Source organism: Nerophis lumbriciformis, linkage group LG15 (assembly GCF_033978685.3).
Source record: "Nerophis lumbriciformis linkage group LG15, RoL_Nlum_v2.1, whole genome shotgun sequence".
NCBI lineage: Eukaryota > Metazoa > Chordata > Actinopteri > Syngnathiformes > Syngnathidae > Nerophis > Nerophis lumbriciformis.
In genome coordinates, this window is record NC_084562.2 from 40,838,775 (window position 1) to 40,861,883 (window position 23,109).

General features: G+C 39.3%; 1 protein-coding gene across 8 annotated transcripts in view; it reads left to right on the forward strand.

The window, feature by feature from the left end:
- Positions 1-23,109, forward strand: part of LOC133616121 (tight junction protein 1-like) — a 229,408-nt gene that overhangs the window by 165,457 nt on the left and 40,842 nt on the right. For 6 of the 8 annotated variants that reach the window (XM_072914847.1, XM_061975237.2, XM_072914851.1 and 3 more), the window contains exons 1-6: positions 8,989-9,092; positions 12,264-12,432; positions 12,505-12,637; positions 17,462-17,598; positions 17,914-18,019; positions 18,374-18,524. In XM_072914847.1, coding sequence (XP_072770948.1) covers positions 12,342-12,432; positions 12,505-12,637; positions 17,462-17,598; positions 17,914-18,019; positions 18,374-18,524 — 618 coding nt within the window. In that variant the 5' untranslated portion in view covers positions 8,989-9,092; positions 12,264-12,341. Of the gene's footprint in view, positions 1-3,728; positions 3,786-4,878; positions 5,004-8,283; positions 8,387-8,492; positions 8,824-8,988; positions 9,093-12,263; positions 12,433-12,504; positions 12,638-17,461; positions 17,599-17,913; positions 18,020-18,373; positions 18,525-23,109 lie in introns of those variants that run through there. The other 2 variants (XM_072914853.1, XM_072914848.1) reach the window with 2 other exon arrangements.

Sequence of the window (23,109 nt, forward strand, 5' to 3'; positions counted from 1 at the left end):
TAAGTCAGGAGACACAATAATATCCACACAGTACGGCAATAGTCTGTCAGCCATAGATATGAGTGAGCAGATTGACGACACGTCTTTGAGCCGCAAGTTTATGGCGACTGGGGCCAAAGTGTGCATCTGTGCATTCATTCATCCATCCATCCATTTTCTACTGCTTGTCCAGTTCGGGGTCGCGGGGGTGCTGGACCCTATCCCAGCTGCATTCAGGCAGAAGGTGGGGTACACCCTGGACAAGTCGCCACCTCATTCTGAACATTCAGTGGTTTTAGAAGGCACAACATTTTAATCATAGATGCCTGCTAGACAAGTAGTTCTAAAATAGTTTGTTTATTTTTTCACTTAGCAGTCTACTGCAGTTCTCACGTATCTCGTCTACCACATTTACAGTACAAGCCAGAAGTTTGGACACACCTTCTCATTCAATGCGTTTTCTTTATTTTCATGACTATTTACATTGTAGATTGTCACTGAAGGCATCACAACTATGAATGTGGAGTTAAGTACTTAACAAAAAAAGGTGAAATAACTGAAAACATGTTTTATATTCTAGTTTCTTCGAAATAGCCACCATTTGCTCTGATTACTGCTTTGCACACTCTTGGCATTCTCTCGATGAGATTCAAGAGGTAGTCACCTGAAATGGTTTTCACTTCACAGGTGTCATAGTTTTGATGTCTTCAATGATAATCTACAATGTAAATAGTCATGAAAATAAAGAAAACACATTTAAATCAGAAGGTGTGTCCAAACTTTTGGCCTGTACTGTATATCTAAACTTTGTCCACTAAATACCTGAAATGAAACAATACTGCATACATCGGTAGCCAAAGGAAGAGCCTATTCCTGATATTATTAATCATGAAATGTAATACATTTAGAATACATAATAATAATAATATACAATATACTAACAATATACAATATAATAACATACAATATAATTTATTATAGATGTATAAATAACCGATTTATAATCGAATCGTAGCCGCCCAAATGTAATCGTAATATAATTTTGAGGTGCTCAAAGATTCTCACCTTTACTGTCAGCATAAGCGCTACAGCTGGTCGCACATCTGATCGGCCCTGATTCGAAGTGGGCACTCGGCAAAAGTAAGGAGAGAAAGGTATTTCAAGTTTATTAATGCATTTCTTGTTCAAGCCTATGAAAACGTCCCCGATTTTGGCATTAGTAGCAACAGTAATGTCTAACTTAACGTCTTGTGTGTCTTCAAATTTGTTTGGGCATGTGTGTTTTGCATGTTTTTGCCGTGTTTTTGTGGGTTTTCTCCGGGTACTCAGGCCTCGTCCCACATTCCACAAATATGCAGTTAGGTTCATCGGAGACTCTAAATTGTCCATAGGTATGAATGTGAGTGTGAATGATTGTTTGTCTATCGATATGTGCCCTGCAATTGGCCCGGTTAATTTTCGTTAGCCTGTCAATGAGCTTGTCCATTATACGTTAGCAGTAAGCTAGCAGCATTAGATCCAACCTTTAGCCTGTATAATTGTTATATACCGTATTTGTCCAAACTGTATTATTTAACGTGATTCCAACATGTATGTGCACTTCATGTGTATATGTAATGAACTTTCCTTTGTGAAGTGAAGTGAAATGAATTATATTTATATAGCGCTTTTCTCTAGTTACTCAAAACACTTTACATAGTAAAACCCAATATCTAAGTTACATTTAAACCAGTGTGGGTGGCACTGGGCGCAGGTGGGTGAATGAGTGATGAGTGAAAGCAAGTGTCTTGCCAAAGGACACAACCGCAGTGACTAGGATGGCGGAAGCGGGGATCGAACCTGGAGGTGAAGTGAATTATATTTATATAGTGCTTTTCTCTAGTGACTCAAACGCTTTTACATATCTAAGTTACATTTTTAAACCAGAGTGGGTGGCACTGGGAGCAGGTGGGTAAAGTGTCTTGCCCAAGGACACAACGGCAGTGACTAGGTTGGCAGAAGCGGAGATCGAACGTGGAACCCTCAAGTTGCTGGCACGGCCACTCTACCAACCAAGCTTTATCGCCCCACATTTGTGTGCTTATTTTACATGTAGTGACTTGATTGTGTAAAATATCAATAAACTACATCAAGTTATTTTTTCCATCTCCAATTTAAAATACCGTTTACATATTTGGCAAACTAAATTCAAATATTCAGGGAGGGCAGAATATAGTGCAGCCTGTGTTACATTTTACAATAAGCAGCAATAATTGAAAAATAGAGCAAAACGATATAGTATAAGAAAACATATATGTTAATAATAGTAACTAATAACACATATTTGTTTTTATATACATGCATTAGATTTGTTTAGCTTTTTAAAGAAAATATATGCCTCATTGCTGATTAAATTTATCAGACATGATATACTGTATATTATGACATCACATTGGTCACACCCCTAGCCACAACCTCACTGCCACAAGTATATTGGCAATCAGGGGAAAACCCTGATTTATAACACCATCTGTTGCATGTTCTTTCCGACATTGGAATGGGGTTAAATGTATTAATGATGAGAGCTGTAGTATCAGTAATGACTATAGGGCTGAAGATGTTGGAAGACTGATTAAGTATTGTGATGGTATTATCACAACACTCAGGTGGCTAAATATTGCACTGTTATTTTGAAGGCCTGATTATGACAGTGGTAATTAATGTGCAGTCTGCCATGTGCAGTGGTGTTGGTATCGTTTCTTCTTCCTTAGTCACATTGGACAGTAATCAGCATTTCGCCGCAGACAGCTGTAGCCTCACTCCCTTCAGGCAGACACAACCGCCAGAAGTGGTGCTTCATCAGCTGGAAGGGAGCAATGTAGAAATTACATGTAAAGGAAATGCATGTCACTCAGTTAAAATGTTAGTTTCAGCCCTAATTATCACATTGTTGCAAAGAGCCTCTTAAGTAGGAGAGAGTACATTAAAGCAAAGATAAACAGATGCAATCATGCTAATAGAGACCATGTGACATTTGAAATTTTGAAAATGAGTGAAAGTAATACATAGATGCTCGTCTATTGTTGGATTACTCCTTGACAGACAGGTCACCACATTAATTCATCTTTGCTGCAGCTCTCTCTGATGACCCAGCCAGGAATAATATGAGCATGTTCACTCTGTTTTTGAAATCACACTCAAATCTCTCGAGGCTATTTACTCACGCTGCTGTCATTCAAAATATTTTAACATATGGACTTGAGGGTCTCCAGTCATGCAAATGAACAATGGAGATTGCCTACTTTTATACTATTCCTTTTTTGAGAGGGTTTTGGTTTCTAGTGTAGAGCAAAACAATATCCATCCGCTCACACTTAATACTCAGTGACCTTCTGCGTGTAATCACACATCTTGTTTCGTATGATGACTGTTTTTTATGCAAGCCTGCACAGTAACTTAAGTATGCTTGATATCAAGTGGATGTGATGCAATTCTAATGTAATGTATTTATATTTGTTATTTTTGGTCTTGTGAGATCTGTTGTGTGTTTGTGTTTTTTAGAGAGGCTGCATTATTTTTAATTGTGGTGTAATGGCTGTTATTTTCTGATTTATAGCACAAAAGTTTAACTACAAAGCTCAATGAAGATGTTCCAAAGAAATGCAAATTACATTAGTTAATAGCTTTCCAGTTATTTTGATACTCGACTAGATTATCTATCTGCAGATCATATCATAATGAACATTTGCGTCTTTTTTCTTCTGTTTCAGAGTGCAGCGATGGAGGAAACAGTCATCTGGGAACAGCACACAGTGACCCTTCACAGGGTAGGTGTTTACAGCACTATAATTCACTCAGCAATTAATGTTTTATATTGTCTTTTTTAGTCTTTCCACCAGTCTATAGTGTCTTAACTGCAAGGTAGTTGCTCTCATCTCCCTCGATACTACACTATGTCCTCTCCCTAATCATGTGTCTTCCCTCTGCTTACTGAGAGGACCAGCTGTAGGAGCAGGATGTATGGTACTGGAACAATAGTTAGGGAGCCCAGATGGCAGGAAACAAGGCTAAGGAAGACCGGCATCAGCATCCACTTCCTTACAACTTATTTTCTCTTCCTTCCTGCTCAGGGCAAAGCGGGAACTGTATGACACTCTTATTTTTTGTTTAATGTCGTCAAACTTCATTGCCATGGACTACACCCATCAAAGCCCAGTAGACGAGATTGTTCACTATGTTAGGTATCAAAATCTGTATTGGCCTACATACACTATAAGCAAAAAAAAGTATTGGGACATTTGGTCTTTACAACAAAGGAAGAGAGTATGGAAAAACATTGAGTAGGTCCTGGCTTACCAGCTTTCGTTTAGTTTTTACCTAAATTGTAGTGTGGTGTTAAGGTCAGGGTTCTGTGCAGACTGACAGATCTTTCACACCAAACTCTTCTAAGCGTGCATTCATGACCCTAGCTTTGTCCACTGGGACACAATCATGTTGGAACAGAAAATGCTCTCCCTTAACTGCTCTCATAAGAGCTGTATACTATACTATGCCCTCTACCTAAATAAAACTGAAACTTTACTTTGTTCAAGCTACTGCATCTCCCCTCAAGTCTTTGGGCGCTGCACACTTTGAAAACCCCTAGTGTGGAGTACCTGTCTAGACTGGCCCGGTTGTTGTAATCTAATTAGTTAGCCGCTTTAGTGAGGCTGAAGGAGAAGCGCGTTGTTGGCTGCAATTCCTAGATTTCTGGCTCACCTCTGATGCTGTGGGGGAAAGTTTACATCACATGGCCAGTTTCCGTAGAGCTGCAATACATTTCCAGTTAACTGTACATAACTAATAGCTATATTGAAAATCTTCTTTGATAGAGCATGTTTAAATTGTATCAGTGTTGAACGTCGTTCTTTGTGTGTCCAGGCTCCTGGATTTGGGTTTGGTATTGCCATCTCGGGTGGGCGAGACAACCCACACTTCCAAAGCGGGGAGACATCCATTGTAATATCTGATGTTCTAAAAGGAGGTCCGGCTGAGGGATTATTGCAGTAAGTGTCTTTCTCAGATCAAGTTGTTTAACCACATCAGTATTCCATATTTATGCATTGATTTGTGGCAGCCACATATTTGGACCGCCACAACTAGATTTGGCGCAACTTGTTACACCCTCACTTATAAACTCATTAAATTGGGCTGTCTAAATACAATTTGAAGTTACAACTTATTGCCGTAAATGACAAAACTCTGCTTTTTAACACACCTTTTATCAGGCTGCAGCTATTGATAATTTTAGTTATCAAGTAATCTACCGATTCATTTGTGCGATTAATCAAGTAATTAAATAAAGCACACTCCATAGCAACTCTATAACAAATGTTCTGCTTCTCACAGCCTTCATTATTTTTTATAATAAATGCACATCATCATCATTAAATTAGCACTTTTAACATGTGTCTTTTAATAAAAATTTATAAATAAACCCTCCACCATTCAGCACCACGCAGATCACTGCTCTAACACGCCATTTTTCTCATGTGTGCTCCATTGCAGCGGCTGTGCAGTATCAATTCCGAGCACTACATGCGGCCTGAATTGTATCACTTTGTTTTAGTTACATTCATTAAACGATTAATCTAAGCAACACAAAATAAATCAATTAATCGCTCTAAGCCCTAACTTCATGCACACCTGGTCTACCAGAATATCAAGACGTGGTATCAGTTTTGCCAACCTAGCAACTTTGTACCTACTGTATTTTCCGGGCTATAGTTTGCGACAGTATACATTTTAGAAGATAACAAATATGTTTTCATATAATACCCGCACCGGATTATAAGCCGCAGATATATACGTTGTGAAATTAATTATTTACACAGAAAACTTTTAAAATCATTATACCTTAATTGTTTCCAAACGGTGCCTGTAATAGGAAAGTAAAATGGCTGATCAAACAAAACAGAAGTCATCGTCATGGACCCACTAGCTGTGGAAGCTAGCTCTACAATCAGCTAAACAGACTCAATAACTCCTTGGTGGCGTTTTGGTGAATTTACTGAGGAATTTGTGAAACTGAAACAATACAAAAAGAATGCCATTGTAAGTTAACAAGACAGACCCATGTAAACATGTTAGTATATTAGCTAATGCTAACAATGCTAGCTTGATTACATTACGGCAGCGTGTACAAATATGCTTTAAATCACTCCTACAGACATCACACGTGGGACGGTATAGTAAGTATGAATTGTTTTAGTGATATTGCAAAACATAAAAACTTTGCTTGGAGTGATGAATGAAGAATCCATATGAGTAGAAACGCTATAGACGACTCAAAAATGGAAAGCCACTTCCAAAACAAAACACTAAACCAAAGGAAATACTGTAGACATTCACCCCGAAATACCTGCAGTGAGCGAAATTGTCTAAAAGATGGCACCATAGCACAAACAGTAACACACCTTTTCAGTGTCTTTGAATGTGTTTTTATGAAAATTATTTGCATTATGGCCGTCAGCAAAGAACAATCCATAAATGAGCCACACAGTTTTAGAAGCCACTGGGTTCAAAGTGTAGGAAAAAAGTGTACGTTATATTTAGTATTTAGACCCCGCCAGATCGTCTTTTTCAAAATGTTCTGGTCTTATTGGACACTTTGGAGACTAACATGAAAGCACGTATTGCTCTTAATGAGCAGTGAGTCCTTCTGTAAATATTAAAAGCACTCAAAGATTTGTGACATAAAGAAACACAAAATTAATTGACAGAAGGAAGGTGATGCATCATTGCCAATTATGCAAATGATAAGAGGATGTTTCTGCCCACGCAACCTAGTGCCACTGATATACTGTGAAAAAATCTAAACACTGCACATACAGTGGAACACTTTTAAGTTGACAATCTGTCTGTCGACCAACTCATCAAGTCCTGGTCCATTGTGTTCTTATTATTGCTAAAAAGTGCCAACTTAAGCCGATGTAGACAACTTTTGTTGACATAAAATTTGAGACCCAAAGTGGTCACTTTGTCACTTCTGTAATGATATCAATCTGTTTTTTCCAATGTGTTATAATATTGTTAATTATTATTATTGTTTCTGTTTTAATTGGTTTTATTTTGCATAAGAAGATTTGTGGTTATGTCAAATACAAATAAAAACACATATTTGTTGGAGGGGCAACAGGAAAGGCACTTCCTCCTACTTTCAAAGCTTTGGCATAGGACCATTGCTTGGCGGTTGAATTCCCTGCTGTTCTTGTATTCCTATTCTACAACTAACAGTATTCCCCCCATTTAGGTGAATTAGTGAAGTCAATTATATTTATATAGCGCTTTTTCTCCAGAAACTCAAAAGGGCTTTGCATAGTAGACCTTTTATCTACATCTAAGCTATATTTAAACCAGTGTGGGTGGCACTCTGAGCTGGGTAAAGTGTCTTGCCCAAGGACACGTTGGCAGTGACAAGGATGGCAGAAGCGGGAGTCGAACTTGGAACCCTCAAGTTGCTGGCACAGCCGCTCTACCATCCGAGCCACGCCGCCCCAAATGTTGCACAAATGGAGGAAAGCTTTGCTGTTGGTTCAAAAAACGTTTTGTATCACCCTTTCACTTCCTATCTCTGGCAATAGTCAGGAGTAAATCTGCAATGAATTGCAATTTTTGTTTTTGTTGCCAACTGCTTATGTTAACGGGAGTCAGCCAATTCAAGGGGCGTCGACTTTAACAGGTTGCACTGTAATTGCTTCATATAAGCCTCTACAACCCTTGGCGAAATGATGACATCACCAGACTTGGAGGATGTCCACTCAGTTGTCTAATTCTGAAGAAAAAAACAAATAATAGACATGACACAAAACCATAGTTATTTCGAATGGTACATTTTTGACTTTAAGAAGCACTAAAAGAAATCCAGATCAAGTAGTATGAAAAAGCTATGGCATCACTAAATTCTAAGAAAAAATATGGAATCATGAAAAACAAAAAAACACAACACACCACTACAACTTTCTTGCACCAGCTTGCAGTCTCTGAGGCATGGACTAAACGAGTAACAAACAGTACTCTTCATCATTCTTGAGCCAACATTCTCTGAATGCTGTCGTCAGATCAGTGTTACAGGTTAGAGTCTTGTCATGGACTATTTTCTTTTAGTATATGTTTTTTTCTACAAAATTAAACAACTGAATGAACATCCTCCAAGTCTGGTGATTCCCTATTTTTTTTTACAGGGGTTGTATGAGGTTCTCCTTTTCTATTGCATTATTATAACCGTATGTTTACATTCCAGTAAACTACAGCTATCATTAATGCACTTAATGTTTGATTTTCCAGTGAAAATGATCGCGTGGTCATGGTCAATGCCGTTTCCATGGACAATGTGGAGCATGCATATGCTGTGCAACAACTACGCAAGAGTGGCAAAAATGCAAAGATAGTAAGTTTGACATTTTGACTATTCCCAAGGATTTCCCTGGGATTCATGTTCTGAAGAAATTTGTCATTTTGGTAAGATACCGTTAACTGTCCAATTTCATTTTCAGACTATTCGTAGGAAAAAGAAAGTACAGATCCCTGTTTCTCGGCCTGGAGACCGGGAGACCATGTCAGAGCATGAGGAAGAGGACAGTGATGAGGAGGAAGGCTATGACCATCACAGTGGTCGTGTTGCCCAAAGTGCCCCAAGTGGTGGAGCAAGTGGAGGCACGAGCAGTGGAAGACGACGTAACCGTGAACGTAGCAGCAGCGGTAGACGAGATCACAGTGCCTCACGGGAGCGAAGTGTCTCACCGCGCTCTGATCGGCGTTCACAAGCTTCTTCTGCTCCTACCAGGCCTTCTAAGGTCACTCTTGTCAAGTCGCAGAAACATGAAGGTGGGCAACACAATGTCCAAGAAGTGTATGTTTGGGCCACAAGATTGTTATAAAACTCACACATCCAAATTTGATGTAATAATAGGAAGACAATTTTTAATCTGTTAACAGCCATCACTTGATTGTCTGCTAAAATTCTGTTTTGCATTTTAACTCTGAAAGCAGAATATGGACTGCGGTTAGCGAGCCATATCTTTGTGAAGGACATCTCTCCTGAGAGCCTTGCTGCCAGGGATGGGAATATCCAAGAAGGAGATGTTGTTTTGAAGGTGAGATAATTGCAAGTACTAATAATGCATGTTGGTTAAAAAAAAAAAACATGCACTTCTTCTGTTTTGCCTTGTGCTGTTTTTGTCTGACAAATACACCACATGGTGGGGCTGTTATTAAACCCCAAAGTTTAACCCCAGAAGTCGGATGCACATTAAAGTTGCTATATGTCACTGGCCTAAATGGACCGTTGTCAACCTTTATGCAGATGCCTTACTTTCTATAGTGTTTTAAGCACCATATCCTGATTGGCAACACTAAATTGGCCCTAGTGTGTGAATGTTGTCTATCTGTGTTGACCCTGCGATGAGTTGGTGACTTGTCCAGGGTGTACCCCGCCTTCCGCTCGAGGGCAGCTGAGATAGGCTCCAGCACCCCCCGCGACCCCTAGAGGGACAAGCGGTAGAAAATGGATGGATGGACCCTGCCCTCTTACAGCTTTTAAGAATTAATGACATAACTTCACCTGCACGTAACAGGGGCACGCAATTTAATTGTGTGTGTTCGCTAGCGATTGCGACTTGGATAGCTAACGTCAGCGTTAGTATATTCTGTCATAACAACAACATGACTCCAAATTGTTTGTTGCTTCTCTTGGAATGCTTTTGTGTTTGTGTGTGCGCTAGAGATGCGCGGTTTGCGGGCATAATCCGCGGAGTCCGCGGATCGGGCGGATGAAATTTAAAAAAATTAGATTTTATCCGCGGGTCGGGTCGGGTCGGGTGGTTGAAATAAAAAAAAATTAGATTTTAAATAGATTCAGGCGGGTGGCAGTTAAACCAATTCGGAAATATATATACATAGTTAAATGTTGTTACCCACATACGAAAAACGAGCAGGCACCTGCAGCATATGCCACAACAGAAGAAAAAAAAGAAAAAGAGATGGACACTTTTACGGAGCGGAGAAGGGACGCCTCGCCGGGGTCCGGGACCGAGGCCCCTTCCCCCGAGAGGGCCCCACCGGGAGCCGTAGCTGAGGCGATCCGCGAGAAGGGCCAGGGTCACCACCGCGCCCACCGCACCGACACCCCGCCTCGTCCGCCTTCGCCGCGGCCGGCGTCACGCGCAGCAGGTAAGCAGCTTACCTGCCCGCCACCCCCGTGGCCGGGGGCTCGTAACAGGGGTCACTCCGCGCGCTCCGCTCGCGCAGCTTACCTGCCCGCCACCCCTGTTGCCGGGGGCGCGTAACAGGGGTCACTCCGCGCGCAGTGCGCTCACGAAAGGGGTGGGGCTCACCCTGGTTGATATAGACAGCAGCTAGGACGGTGGCCATGGAAGTCGGAACCCGCTAAGGAGTGTGTAACAACCCACCTGCCGAATCAACTAGCCCTGAAAATGGATGGCGCTGGAGCGTCGGGCCCATATACCCGGCCGTCGCCGGCAGCGAGACGAGCTTGGAGGTGCGCTCAGCGCGGCTCCCATATGATTGCGCACTGGTGTGCGTCTGGGTCGTGACAGCGTGGCACGCGAATGTCTGTCCTGCATTGGATCAGTCTCCTTTCTTTAACAGGCAAAAGCTTTATAACCTCACTAATGCCTTGCATCGTCTATATTAGATATATAACAACGGGCGGGTGCGGGCGGATGCGGTTCTGATCAAATGTTAGATCGGGTGGATTGCGGATGGTTGACGACTTTCTGATGCGGTTGCGGATGAAATAATTGCCTATCCGCGCATCTCTAGTGTGCGCCCTTATTGCGTGTACATTTGACAAGACAGGGTGAGTGCCAAGCCTGAATGCCAAACAAATTCCTTGGGCCAACAAGCAATTTTTAATCAATATAATTAGTAATTGTGTAAAAATATAGTTACCACTGTCCATTTCATAGGAGCAGATCCATTCACATGTTTAAAGATACCATCTTATCCTTCGTAATGGTTGCAACAATCACAACAGTTCTGACCAAGCATGCGGACAATGTTGAATTTCTCCAATTTGTAGCATTTTACTGGTGTTTAATTTCTAGAGCTGTCTTTTACTATGGATTTCTATCAGTCGACAATGGTAAAAACAGACCAATATTTAGACTTTTTCAACCTCAAATAAAAAGGTTATCACACTCAGATTAACAAATAAAAACAGTACAGATTGGATAGTTTAGCCAAATGTTGTTCCCCCAAAAGAAAGTGTTTCCACCTACCTTTTACTATTCTGTCCTGTGTGTTGTATTACTGTACATTTACCCAAAATAATAGATGTTTCAGCTCTGGCGGAGTGCCATAAAGACGACCAAACTGGACTATCTAGAACAGTGGTTCTTAACCTTGTTGGCGGTACCGAACCCCACCAGTTTCATATGTTTCATTCACCGAACCCTTCTTTAGTGAAAAATATATATAGTTTTTTTTTTTTCAAATTCAAGACAAAGTTAAGTTTTTTTACCGGTGCACAAAATGAACCGTGCATGAACATCACCTTGTTCAAAGAACAACACAAACACAGTGCATGAACTCACAACAAATTACACACCTGCAAATCAGATGGAAAATTAGGGGGGAAATTGTTTGGGGGTATGAATAATAGGGAGACGTTTTTATTTACATGATGAGTTGGGTGTGTCTTGACCTCAGCGACGGCGGCTCCGCCGAACCCCTGAGGCCGACTCACCGAACCCCTAGGGTTCGATCGAATCCAGGTTAAGAACCACTGATCTAGAAGAAGTAAAACAGTCATATTTGTTTATGTTTACAATGTCCGACTATTCGACTGCAAGTTTGAAAGTTGAATCAGACACCTCCAAATCGAATTGTCAAATAGTGGACTATTCTAAGACTTACATTTTCATTTTCACATTGCTTTTCTTTGACATACTTCCCCCAGAAGAGTCTGCTTCACGCTCGGGAGACATAAAGCAGGCTAAAGTTAGAAAAGTTAACAAAAAATAACTAAAGTGACATTGTCTTTTCTCCGTGTAGCGACTCACAACTATGCATTATTTCGCATTAATTTTTTTGCTCACATAACCAGTTCTCTTTTTGTTTTTGTAAAGTATAAATCATTTACCGTTTGGGGGTACATTGTAACACAAGGACCACCTTTATGTTTTTGGGTGAACTGACACATTCCCAATGCTTCCTAATATGGATGGTTCTGTAGTTGCTCATGTACATCGTAGTTTACAGCCAAGCTGTGACCTAATGCTGATCCACCCCCTCTCCATCACCAGATCAATGGCACAGTTACTGAGAACCTATCTTTGATAGATGCCAAGAAGCTGATTGAGAGGTCAAAGGGCAAGTTAAAAATGGTTGTGCAAAGAGATGACCGTGCCACGCTACTAAACATTCCTGACTTAGATGACAGTGTTGGATCAGCCAATAACTCTGACAGAGATGGTAAGTTAAACCTTGTACAATACAAGCTTTTTGTCTTTGTTGTTGTATAGAAATTGTATTTACTTTCCACAGACATTTCAGAAATACATTCATTGACATCAGACCATTCTAATCCCTCCCATGGCCGCGGTCGATCACGCTCACCAGACAAGAATGAGCCATCTGATCATCTCCGGCTCTCACCTCGGCAGATCACCAATGGCAGGTAACGCAAAGTACTGATTTAAACACGTGTGATGCATCTGTCACACAGGCGTGGTGATCCATCCACACTTCCACTGCGGCACACGCATGCATCTTTTTTTTTACACCCACAGGTTGTGTGCTGACTTTGCACCAAGAATGCATATTGCAGTAGATGAAGACATAGCATGCATAAACCATCAAACTCCCTCTGGACTGATCACAGACTTTTAATATGCCTCCCCCACACTTTGGGGTCTTGGGATAAGGCAGGCTATTGATTATCTTCTCGTTTATACCAGCTTCTATGTTTGTTTAGGACTTTTATCGGCCAACTCTTGAAACCATTTTAACCAACAAAGAAGCAACTTTACACTCTGCATGGTTGTCAAGTCTGACATTTAAGCTTAATGCTACTGTGCAAAATATCAGCTAATATGAAAGGACATATTTTCCACTTTCATACATTGTTTTTACCAATACTATTCAATAATCTAACCATATAATTTAGTTGCTGGACCACATTTGCCTTTTGTTGCACAAAAGATACACATGCAAGGCAAAAAAAGGGTGCCCTGGCCAACAGACTAGATTTCTATTTAGCAGTTTGATGCCAAGAATTTTTTTTAGAACTTGCCACTGAAAAACGACAAATTAAAATATCTAGTTGGCGGACTTGAGGATAGCGAATAAAGCACGCCTGGGGGGTAAAATAGCCTTGTCAGTTTTGTAAAGGAGTCATGCGTAAGTAGTCACTGACTGAAACAAAGCCAGTCAGTGTTTTACCAGTTTGCTCATTGGTCAGATCATAGAGGATGATACAGTATTTCCATTGTTGTGGTGAAAATAGACAAAGGATCACTGTACAGAAATTCAACAATGCCTATGCCTTTTTCAAGTAGTATTTAATTTGGTTTTTTTTTAGCTCAAGGAGTATGTCAGTAGTAGTGTAATGGTACACATTAAGGGTGAAACAGTTGACAAATTCCACTGTTTGGATCTCTGGATCACGGTTTGTGATCACGTTTTTCGGTTTGGTTCGGTGTTTCAAGAAACCATCACAACTATTTTTTAAATAAATTATGTCATGTATCAATAGGTAGCTGTCAACATTTGGTGTTTTCAGTTCAGTAGATCTCCTTCCATGCACTTTTGTCTGAACTTGGCAACAACTTTGTTAATGTTTGGGGTAGGGCTGGGCGATATGAACCAAAACTGATACCAAGGTATTTTTTATTTGAATACCGGTATCCAATATATACCAGTATTTTAAATAAAACATTTTCAAAGTGCTTAAGATTGCCTCAGTGTTTTATGGCTAGATAACCAGCGTTGAGAGCACTCAGATTATTTTTGTTGTAAGTTATAAGATAATGTGTTGTTTATTCTTTAAAAAGTAATAAGTTAGCCGTTACTATGTCAAAGGAATTTTTGTTCATTTTGTTTATGAATGTTAGGTTTATATCCTCACGCTTCTGCGCGGGATAGCCGCTGGCTGTTAAGTTTAAAACTGCTTTTCAGCCAACCAGCCACTACACTACAGTACCTTAGTCCGCACAGGCTATGGGTAGAGGCACTTTTAAACCGAGTTGTAGTTCAATATTTTGACACACGGAGCGAGCAGCAGCAAGGCGCTATCGTTATCTTCTGTGCTAAGTCGCTAACAGGTATAAAACACAAAAAGATGAGATTAGTGATAAAGTCGCTACCACCAGGTGTATGTGTTGTAAATTGAATTAAATTGTAAATTGGTATATGTGTAAATAAAGCTGTAGTCACACACCAATCGCCAAATGCAGTCGCTGTCCAAAGTATTGCTCACTCCGATGTCGAAAAATCATCAGCGCGCCGTCATTTAAAAAAAGGTTTAATGCGCAGCACACCATTGCGCGTCATAGTGCGTCAGAGAGAATCCTTCGTAAACACGCAAGAGGCGGGCGGGGGTGAGGCGAAGTGGCAAAAAAGCAGCTAAGCAGCTCCTCGCGCCTGTCAGGCGCGAGGAGAGCAAGCGGCTGTAACAAAGCGTCAAAATATGTGATATACCGGTACAGCGATACTGTCCCAAATACATATCACTTTCTAAAATATACCGGTATTAACTATAAAACCGATATGTGGCCCAGCCCTAGTTTGGGGTTAGGTTCTGTGCCGTTGAGACGTTCAGGATGGCTTGCAGGTGTTCATCTATGAGATGACACTGAGGCGCTGATTTAAAAGATAATATACACTTCATTCTAATACGCCAGTCATCTTTAGAGGCCATTTGAGAGTCATTGAATATGTCCTTACAGTAGATTGGATGGGATAATGGAAGGCAATGTGGGCACTTTAAGTGAGACCGTTTTACATTCGTTTTTATCAAAGTGATTGTTGATTAACCACCTCCTCGTCATCCTTTTTACATCCAAGCAAAAGCTATAATATTTTATTTAAACACAAAAACATAGTAATTTCAGCAAAATCTGGGAGTCTTCCACAGAACCTGGAACAGTTGGCAGGTATGTCAAAATACAGACCTATGCCATGGATACTCTGACTGTTTGTTAAAAAAAAAAGTCAGCTTGCCATGTTTTCAATACAAATGCCTCCACATTGCCTGCTTTTCCTTCGCCTCACGTTGCGCAATGCACATGCCTATGATTGGAACTAAACGCACACATACACCCAAACTGAGTAATAAAAAAAGAAAAAATGTATGATTCGAACGACACTCGTGCTTCTAACTGTGTCAAGTCAAGCAACAGATCAGAATTTAAACATAAACTGTTCCATACCAAGTACACATGCATATAGATTCTTAGTCAGTGACTACATGTCATTGTGTTATGAAAATAAACTCCCTTAAACAATTTGATACTGTATAAAAAAGAAAAAGAGAACGAGTGCACGGTGGATGTAAACGTAGTCACTGATGAGGGACAACGTGATTTTTGTTTATTTCAGTTAACTTTTTTGCCGTTGTTTATATTTCCTAAATGTACGGCATATTATTCTGGCAGTGCGTCAAAAAAGGAAAGCAATAAACATGGAAGGGAAGTTAGACATTGTAAAATTCTAGTGTAAATATGACGACCAACATTGGTGGCAATGAAAAAGATCCATGACCATACTGTATTTACACATTTGCTGGCGACCAGTACAGGGAGTAGCTTTTGCCCACTGTCAGTTGTAATAGGCTCCAGCTTCTCTGTGACTCTGAACAGCATAAACATTAAAAATTGATGTATGGATGTATTTATATGTATGTCTTGTACGATATGATGTGTTTATCTTATATGTGGCTACTATAATGTTACATTTTTTGTTAACTCTTTTTTTATGTAGCATTTACAATACATTATCTCATTAGCACATGATGCGGAATTTCTAATCTTGCTAAAAAAATATGCATATTGCTATTAATGTCCCATTTTATGTAAATTCAAATTTCCATGCTGTGGTTATGGCCAAAGAGGTAGAAGAATAAATAACAATATGACGGTCACTAGACTGTGACGCAAGAGAATGTTTTATCTCTCCGTTTCAGAAGGATGAAAGGAATTTGACATACTTCCCACAGTGCTTTGCCTGGGAGCCATATGGTTCGTTTAACCTGATTGGCTGCAGGGCTTATATGCATTATTGTCCCTTGGACAAGACACTGTGTCGTGTTTTTGGATGCGCCAGACCATTTCAAACTATATGCATGCACAGTGTCTTCTACTGAGAATTTATTTTTGGAATAGGCCAACAAATACATATATTCTGTGTATCTGGGACTTCCATTGCAAATCCTCCAATTAAGTGTCATGGTGCAGCTTACCCAGAGATGTGTGTGAGTAGTTATTATTTTTTGTCTTTTAGTCTTTCTATTTTATATTTATTAACAATATGAATGAGTAGGTTTTGTCACTTTTGCTCTTATTGTAGATGTCTTTACTTATGTTATGTTTGACTTTGGATGTACAGTATGTATTGAAATGTGTAGATTGTAACGGTAGGTGTGAAATACTAGGTTAGTTTTGTATTGGTAAAAGTTTAAGGGGTAGAATATGGTTTGGCCAGGTGTTTTTGTCTCGTCATAAACAAGGCGAATATACCGGTAGTCAAATATTCAGTCTGCTTTTTTGAAAGTCATTTACAAAAGGGTCTGGGTGAGTACAGTTTAAGAGCTGTTCTAGTAGGCAGTCATGTGATGAGATTGGAATTTAACGATTGTTTTAAGTAGCACAGCCCTTTCTTCTCTCTCGGCTGCTTGCCTCTCGAGTCGCCTCTTTCCCCTCCACCTTGTTCTCATACTGACACAAACATACACACACACACACACACAAGCATATCAACCTTGTTTATTTTTTCCAGGTTGAACAGGAAATTGAATCAAGTTGTCTTTTATAGAGTTGGGGTTTCCTTTTCTCTTGCTGTGTACTTTGACTAGAACCAAAATAACATCACATTCCATTAATAACCACTTACACATATTTACAAAAGGTTTACATGGTATAAACATGTACATCCAACCAAAGAACACTTTTCAGAATGTACTTTTATTGTTTTATAGAGTACAATTAAAATAAATAGGAGAAGGACAGCGACAAAAAGTTGTCATGTGTAAACCATTCCATTAATAATCACTTACACATATATACGAAAGGTTTACATGGTATAAACATGTACATCCAACCAAAGAACACTTTTCAAACTATACTTTTCTTGTTTTACAGAGTACAATTAAAATAAATAGGAGAAGAACAGCGACAAAAAGTTGTCATGTGTAAACACACAGCTTTGGTGTCAGTCTTAGACAACATAAAGCATCCAAATGTTATTTTTGCTATTGTTGATTTTGATGTTTGTTGGATTCTTTCAGCCATCGGAGTCGAGATGAGGAGCGGTCTAAACCAGGAGCCATTTCAACATCAGTCAAAAGTTTGGATGATGGGGTCTTGTCTCAGGCTAGTGATCAAGCCAGCTCCAGAGATGACAAACAGTTACCTCCACTGCCTGGTAGTTTTATTTAATCTTTAGGCTTTATGGGAAAATAGTCATTTGAGGAAATAAATAAAACACACATAAATGGGACCTAAAGCAAGACAGGTGTAATGACAATAAAACATAAGTCATTACCTTTTAGTAGCGTTGTCTCAGTGAAAGGGTGCTTTTTTTTTTATCGTCATCTAATACTCAACTAATAGTAATTACTAGACTAGAACGTTTGATACCCTAAAATAATTTATGATATGAGCACAGCCTGTCAGCAGCACCATGTCCATGTTTTCTTTCGTGTCTCAGACGGTCATTATTTTGTTTGTATTTTGGCAGAACCAAAACCTGTGTATGCACAGCCTGGCCAGCCTGATGTGGACCTGCCAGTCAGCCCCTCTGATGCACCTGTGCCCAGCGCCGCTCATGATGACAGTATCCTCAGGTCAGTATCCTCTATGCTCACGCAAAGCACAGAATAACCCATCCTAAAAAAAACTGGCATGTATTGCAAGAGAAAATTTGCACACCTCCCCTGACAGCATAAATAAATGTCAGTCAGGCAATCTTGCTTTTTCATCATTTATGTGCACATATGCTTTGTCTCTGTGAACAGTATTTTATGAATGAGCAGATTTGAGTCATGCGAAAATCGTCTTGGCAGTTTCAGAATCCTGCTAAATGCCATACATGGATTAGGATTTAAATCTACAACGAAAACAAGATGGCACTTTCTCTTTTTAAATTCAGATTTGATTACCTTTTTTTGTGTCATCTGACTACCTTTTTCTTCTTTTAGGCCAAGTATGAAGCTTGTCAAGTTCAAAAAAGGAGAGAGTGTCGGTCTTCGCCTCGCTGGAGGGAACGACGTTGGGATTTTTGTAGCGGGAGTTTTGGAGGACAGTCCTGCAGCCAAGGAGGGGCTAGAAGAAGGAGACCAGATTCTCAGGGTACTTAGCGACTAAATCTCACACACACCTTCAAAGTTACTCATTCTGTTTGGAGGAACTTGATTAGACTACAGTGGTACCTCAATGTTCCAAGAACAAGTTTTTAACTCAGAACACTTGTATCTCAAAGCCGTCCCGTCCATATAAATCAACTTATTCCATGCTTGGCCCTCCCAAAACACCACAATTTCACACGTAACATGCCTTTAAAAAAGAAAAAAAATGTTTTAGATAATAGATAATGTTTGAAAAGCATTACAGTCGCATGTACTACAAACAACTATAGTCTTTTTATGTAATAATGTACTACCGGGAAATTCCAGACAATAAGCCCAAAGTTTTTTTCTTACACTTTATAAGACGGTGCGGCTAATTTGTGGATTTTTCTCAGACAACAGCCATAATAAAAATAGTTAAAAAAAAACAAGCAAATACTCTTAGAAAGTCTTTTTTTGATTGTGCTATGCCGCCATTTTATGGACGAGTTCGCTCACTGCAGATGCCCTTCCATTTACGGTAAGTGCTTTGTTTTTTTTGTCTTTTTTTTTCAACCGGAGTGCCATTAGGCTTCCAGCCGTGCATAGCAGTTTTTACTCATATGGATTATTAATTCATAACTCCAAGCAATGTTTGTAAGTTTTACAGCATAACTAAAACTACTACTATACTGACTAAACCCTCCCATGTGTGATGTCTGTAGGAGTGTTTTCATGCATATTTGTTGTATGTGCTATCTTAATGTAATGACGCTAGCGTCGTTAGCATGAGCTAATATGCTAATACGTTTACAAGTGTCTGTGTTAATATTATTAACTTAAAATGGCATTATTTTTGTATTTTTCAGTTTCACAAATCCCTCAGTAAACTTACCAAGACGTCACCGTGGAGTTATTGAGTCTGTTTAGCTCATTAAAGAGCTAGCTTACGGAACGAGTGGGTTCAAGACTATGGCGTTATTTAGTGATGGGACAAGATGTGCCGAGGCTTTGAGGCGTGTGTCGAGTATTGGAGGGGGCATTCCCGCGAAGCGCGTATCTTTGCTTCATTTAGGGGAGGAGCCAGAAATTATGACGTGTGAAGCCTCGTGGCCAAGTTGGACCACGTGGCCGCTTCGGGACGTGCTTCAGATGCGGTTCAGATTTGCTGGCAGATTAGACAACTCAAAAACTGCCCAAGCTCCATTGAAAATGTGGGCTTTTGAGACTTGTAGCCAGTTCGGAATCTGGATAGAGAATAAAAATAGTTTTTAAAATGCCAATAGAATCAAAGATGGACGACAAACTGAATTCATCAAACGACAAACCTAATATCCATGTAATGACTATTAAATAACTGCCTTTTATCAGTGACGTCATCAGAACTTTGGTAGTACAATGGTGGGTTCAATTCTTAGCAACGTCAGTTCTCAAATGTGTTCATCACTGTAAACATTACATTTATTAAAGTAACACATTATTTATTTATTCTTTTTAACCAGCTACCAGAAATCAACAGCTGGATGGTGAAGAAATGTTGTCCAAAAAAAAAGAAAACCAAAAATAAAAATTTACTAAATCTCCTCTGTTCTGTACATAATTGTCCAAGTTACATTATATTGTCATATTACTCTTTATGCCATTTCTTCAAGGGGACAGAAAAACAATACACAACCTGCCCTATCATATCATTCGACTATGTTGTCAAAATACGAACACACAATATACGGTACATACAGTACAAAGGCAGATTTTGAGGACAGAAAAATATGTTTTGCAAGCACAGACATTATATTTTGAAAATAAATTAAACTTATGCAAAAAAAAATGTTTGAGCCAATATAAATGTGTTTTGTGCACAAAAAATGTGTTTGCTTGTTTGCTATTATCCATTTTAACAATCGAATATTAGTGTTGTCTTAAGTCAGATGGATGCACTCTCTCGCGCCCTCTCTCTTCCGCTCTCTCAACCTCACCCTTCTGCGCATTCAACTTTTTTTTCCTACATTTGCCCAGATTTCTGCTCTGCGTTCACGCAAGTTTAAACTCAGTGTTATACTTGTATTAAAAAGACAACCAATCAGAGAACTGGACAAATGTACGCTGATTGGCTGTTTGGTCTCCAATGAGAGTGCTTGTTATGTCGTCCCGGGAAGCATTAGTTCGCGCCTGATGGAGTCAATTGTAGTGTCCAATTCGGGGGCTGTATCTTTCCAATGACCCAGCCCATGCAGTCGAGGGTTTGTGGGTCATTGAGAGAGTCCTCCAGTCGTAGCCGGAGCAATTTTATTTGGGACTGACTCGCCTTCGAAAATCACAACACTTCCTGGTTGTGTCACGTGTTTACATCCTCCGGCTTGCAGTCAGGTCTACAAAGTGAAGAAAAGAAGAGAAAGAAACCTAACAAAATATTAAATCATGAAGCAAAAGTTGTTTTTATATTATCCGGTGTATGTATGTTGCTGTCGGTGGATTTACCTCCTGCTCAGGGAGAAATATTTTATTTTTAAACATAGTGGGCTACTATATACTGTAACCTAAATTGTAAAGAGCACTCTGGTCAACTTTATTTTTAAAATCTGCTTTAAATATCCAGTGAATTTCAGCAATAATAGTTTTTTTTGGGATATCTACATGTAATGCATTACATTTTGTGTTGTTTACACATTAATTCATTTTTATTTACTGGATTGAGGTACCATGATTCTCTTTATAAAGCAAATAGTTATTGAGTAGTTTACGGAGAAATGTTTTATGATGATTGCTTGATTAGTTCATTTTCAGATAAAATTGTAATATGTAATACAACAATCAGCTTAGCAAACTCACGTTAGTTTAGTCTTTATTTGAAGGGACAATGCACAGAAACATTAAGCTCAAAGACAGATATGTTCTGTACCAGATTATAGCTAAATAGCTAATTTCCATCTGCAGTCCCTGGCTACCTAAATTAAATGGATATAAAAATCATGCAATAAAATTATGAAGATAAAATCATACTATAGCATGTAATCAAATTAAGAAAAGTCATAAAATGCCCTTTCATGGACACATACTTTTAATATACAATACAACCACACCTCATTTACATCATCACACAAAGACAATACATGCTTTTGTTCACATCTGTCATCATTTGTAAAAACAACCATGATATTAACAGACACACCTCACAATTTACAACAAAAATGCTCTCATGGATAAATATAATACAAATTAAGTTGATGTGTCAAACATAATGCCCACCTTAGTGACCGTGTGAGCAGCTTTGATTGCTCCAAAGCCACTTTTTAACTTCAATTGGGAATGAAGAGTAATCTGTTAGACTTTTCAAGTTTGTTGTGAGGTCGTTCCATTCCTTTATGGCTTTATATGAAAAGGCTGATTGTGCAAAAGAGGTTTTACATCTGGGTACGCTACACTGCCCCCTGGTGGAGGCTCGTGTGTTTCTAGTTGTCACAGCAGATGTAAACTGGACAAAGTGCTTAAGTGGCGCTGGTGCATTGTTATTTAGGATTAGATGGGCCATACGTATTGATGCTAATCTTTGAGTGTTAGCTAAATTTAACAATCTATATTTTTGGAGAACTAAACAGTGATGGTGGTGTTGTGGTTTTCGGTCAAGGATTTTGAGCGATTGTTTGTGCAAAGTTTCCAATGGCCTCAGTGTCATTTTGCTTGCCTGCGACCAACATGTTATACAATAATAAAAACGAGACATAATCATTGCATTAAGATAAGTTTGAGCTGCCTCCAGTGTTAATGAATTCCTGATACATTTGAACGTTTTTATGTTGTATTTAAGACTCTGGCACATCTGTTTGATGTGTTTTTTAAAGCCAAGTGTTGGCTCTAAAATGACACCCAGGTAACGATATTCACTAACATTTTGTATTATTTCTTTATTAACCGTTATATTTGGAAAGGATGACATTTTATATTTGTTTACAAAATACATTGTTGCCTACTTGAGGTAGTTGGACATATGTGTACCCTCAAAATGGAGACAATCCAGATAATGTTACAAACAGAGAAGTATTCTTGGTCTTTCTTGTTGGAATCCATACAGTAACTGCACTCAGTACTACTCAGATATTATTTTAAACACACACAATTGGCCCTAGTGTGTGAATGTGAATAATGTCTATCTGTGTTGGCCCTGTGATGAGGTGGCGACTTGTCCAGAGTGAACCCTGCCTTCCGCCCGAATGCAGCTGGGATAGGCTCCAGCCATTCCCGTGACCCCGAGAGGGACAACTGGTAGAACACGGATACATGGATGTTTTAAAATAATAAGGAATATAAATGTCCAGCACCCCCCCGACCACAAAAGGTATAAGCGGTAGAAAATGGATGGATGGATGGATAAATGTCTTCTGCAAAAGACCAGACTATTACTTTTATATAATTCTAAATATGGCTCTACACTATAGCAGTTGATATTTTTTTTAAATCCTGTTGTAAATGTTTTATACTTTCATTTGTAAATATGAAGTGGAACTTCATTGTAATAACTGTATATATTCCCCTATTTTGGTATAGTTGCAATTAAGGCAATAAATTAATCACAACAGCAGTAGTCCCAGTACTTTGTATATTTATACAGGTCA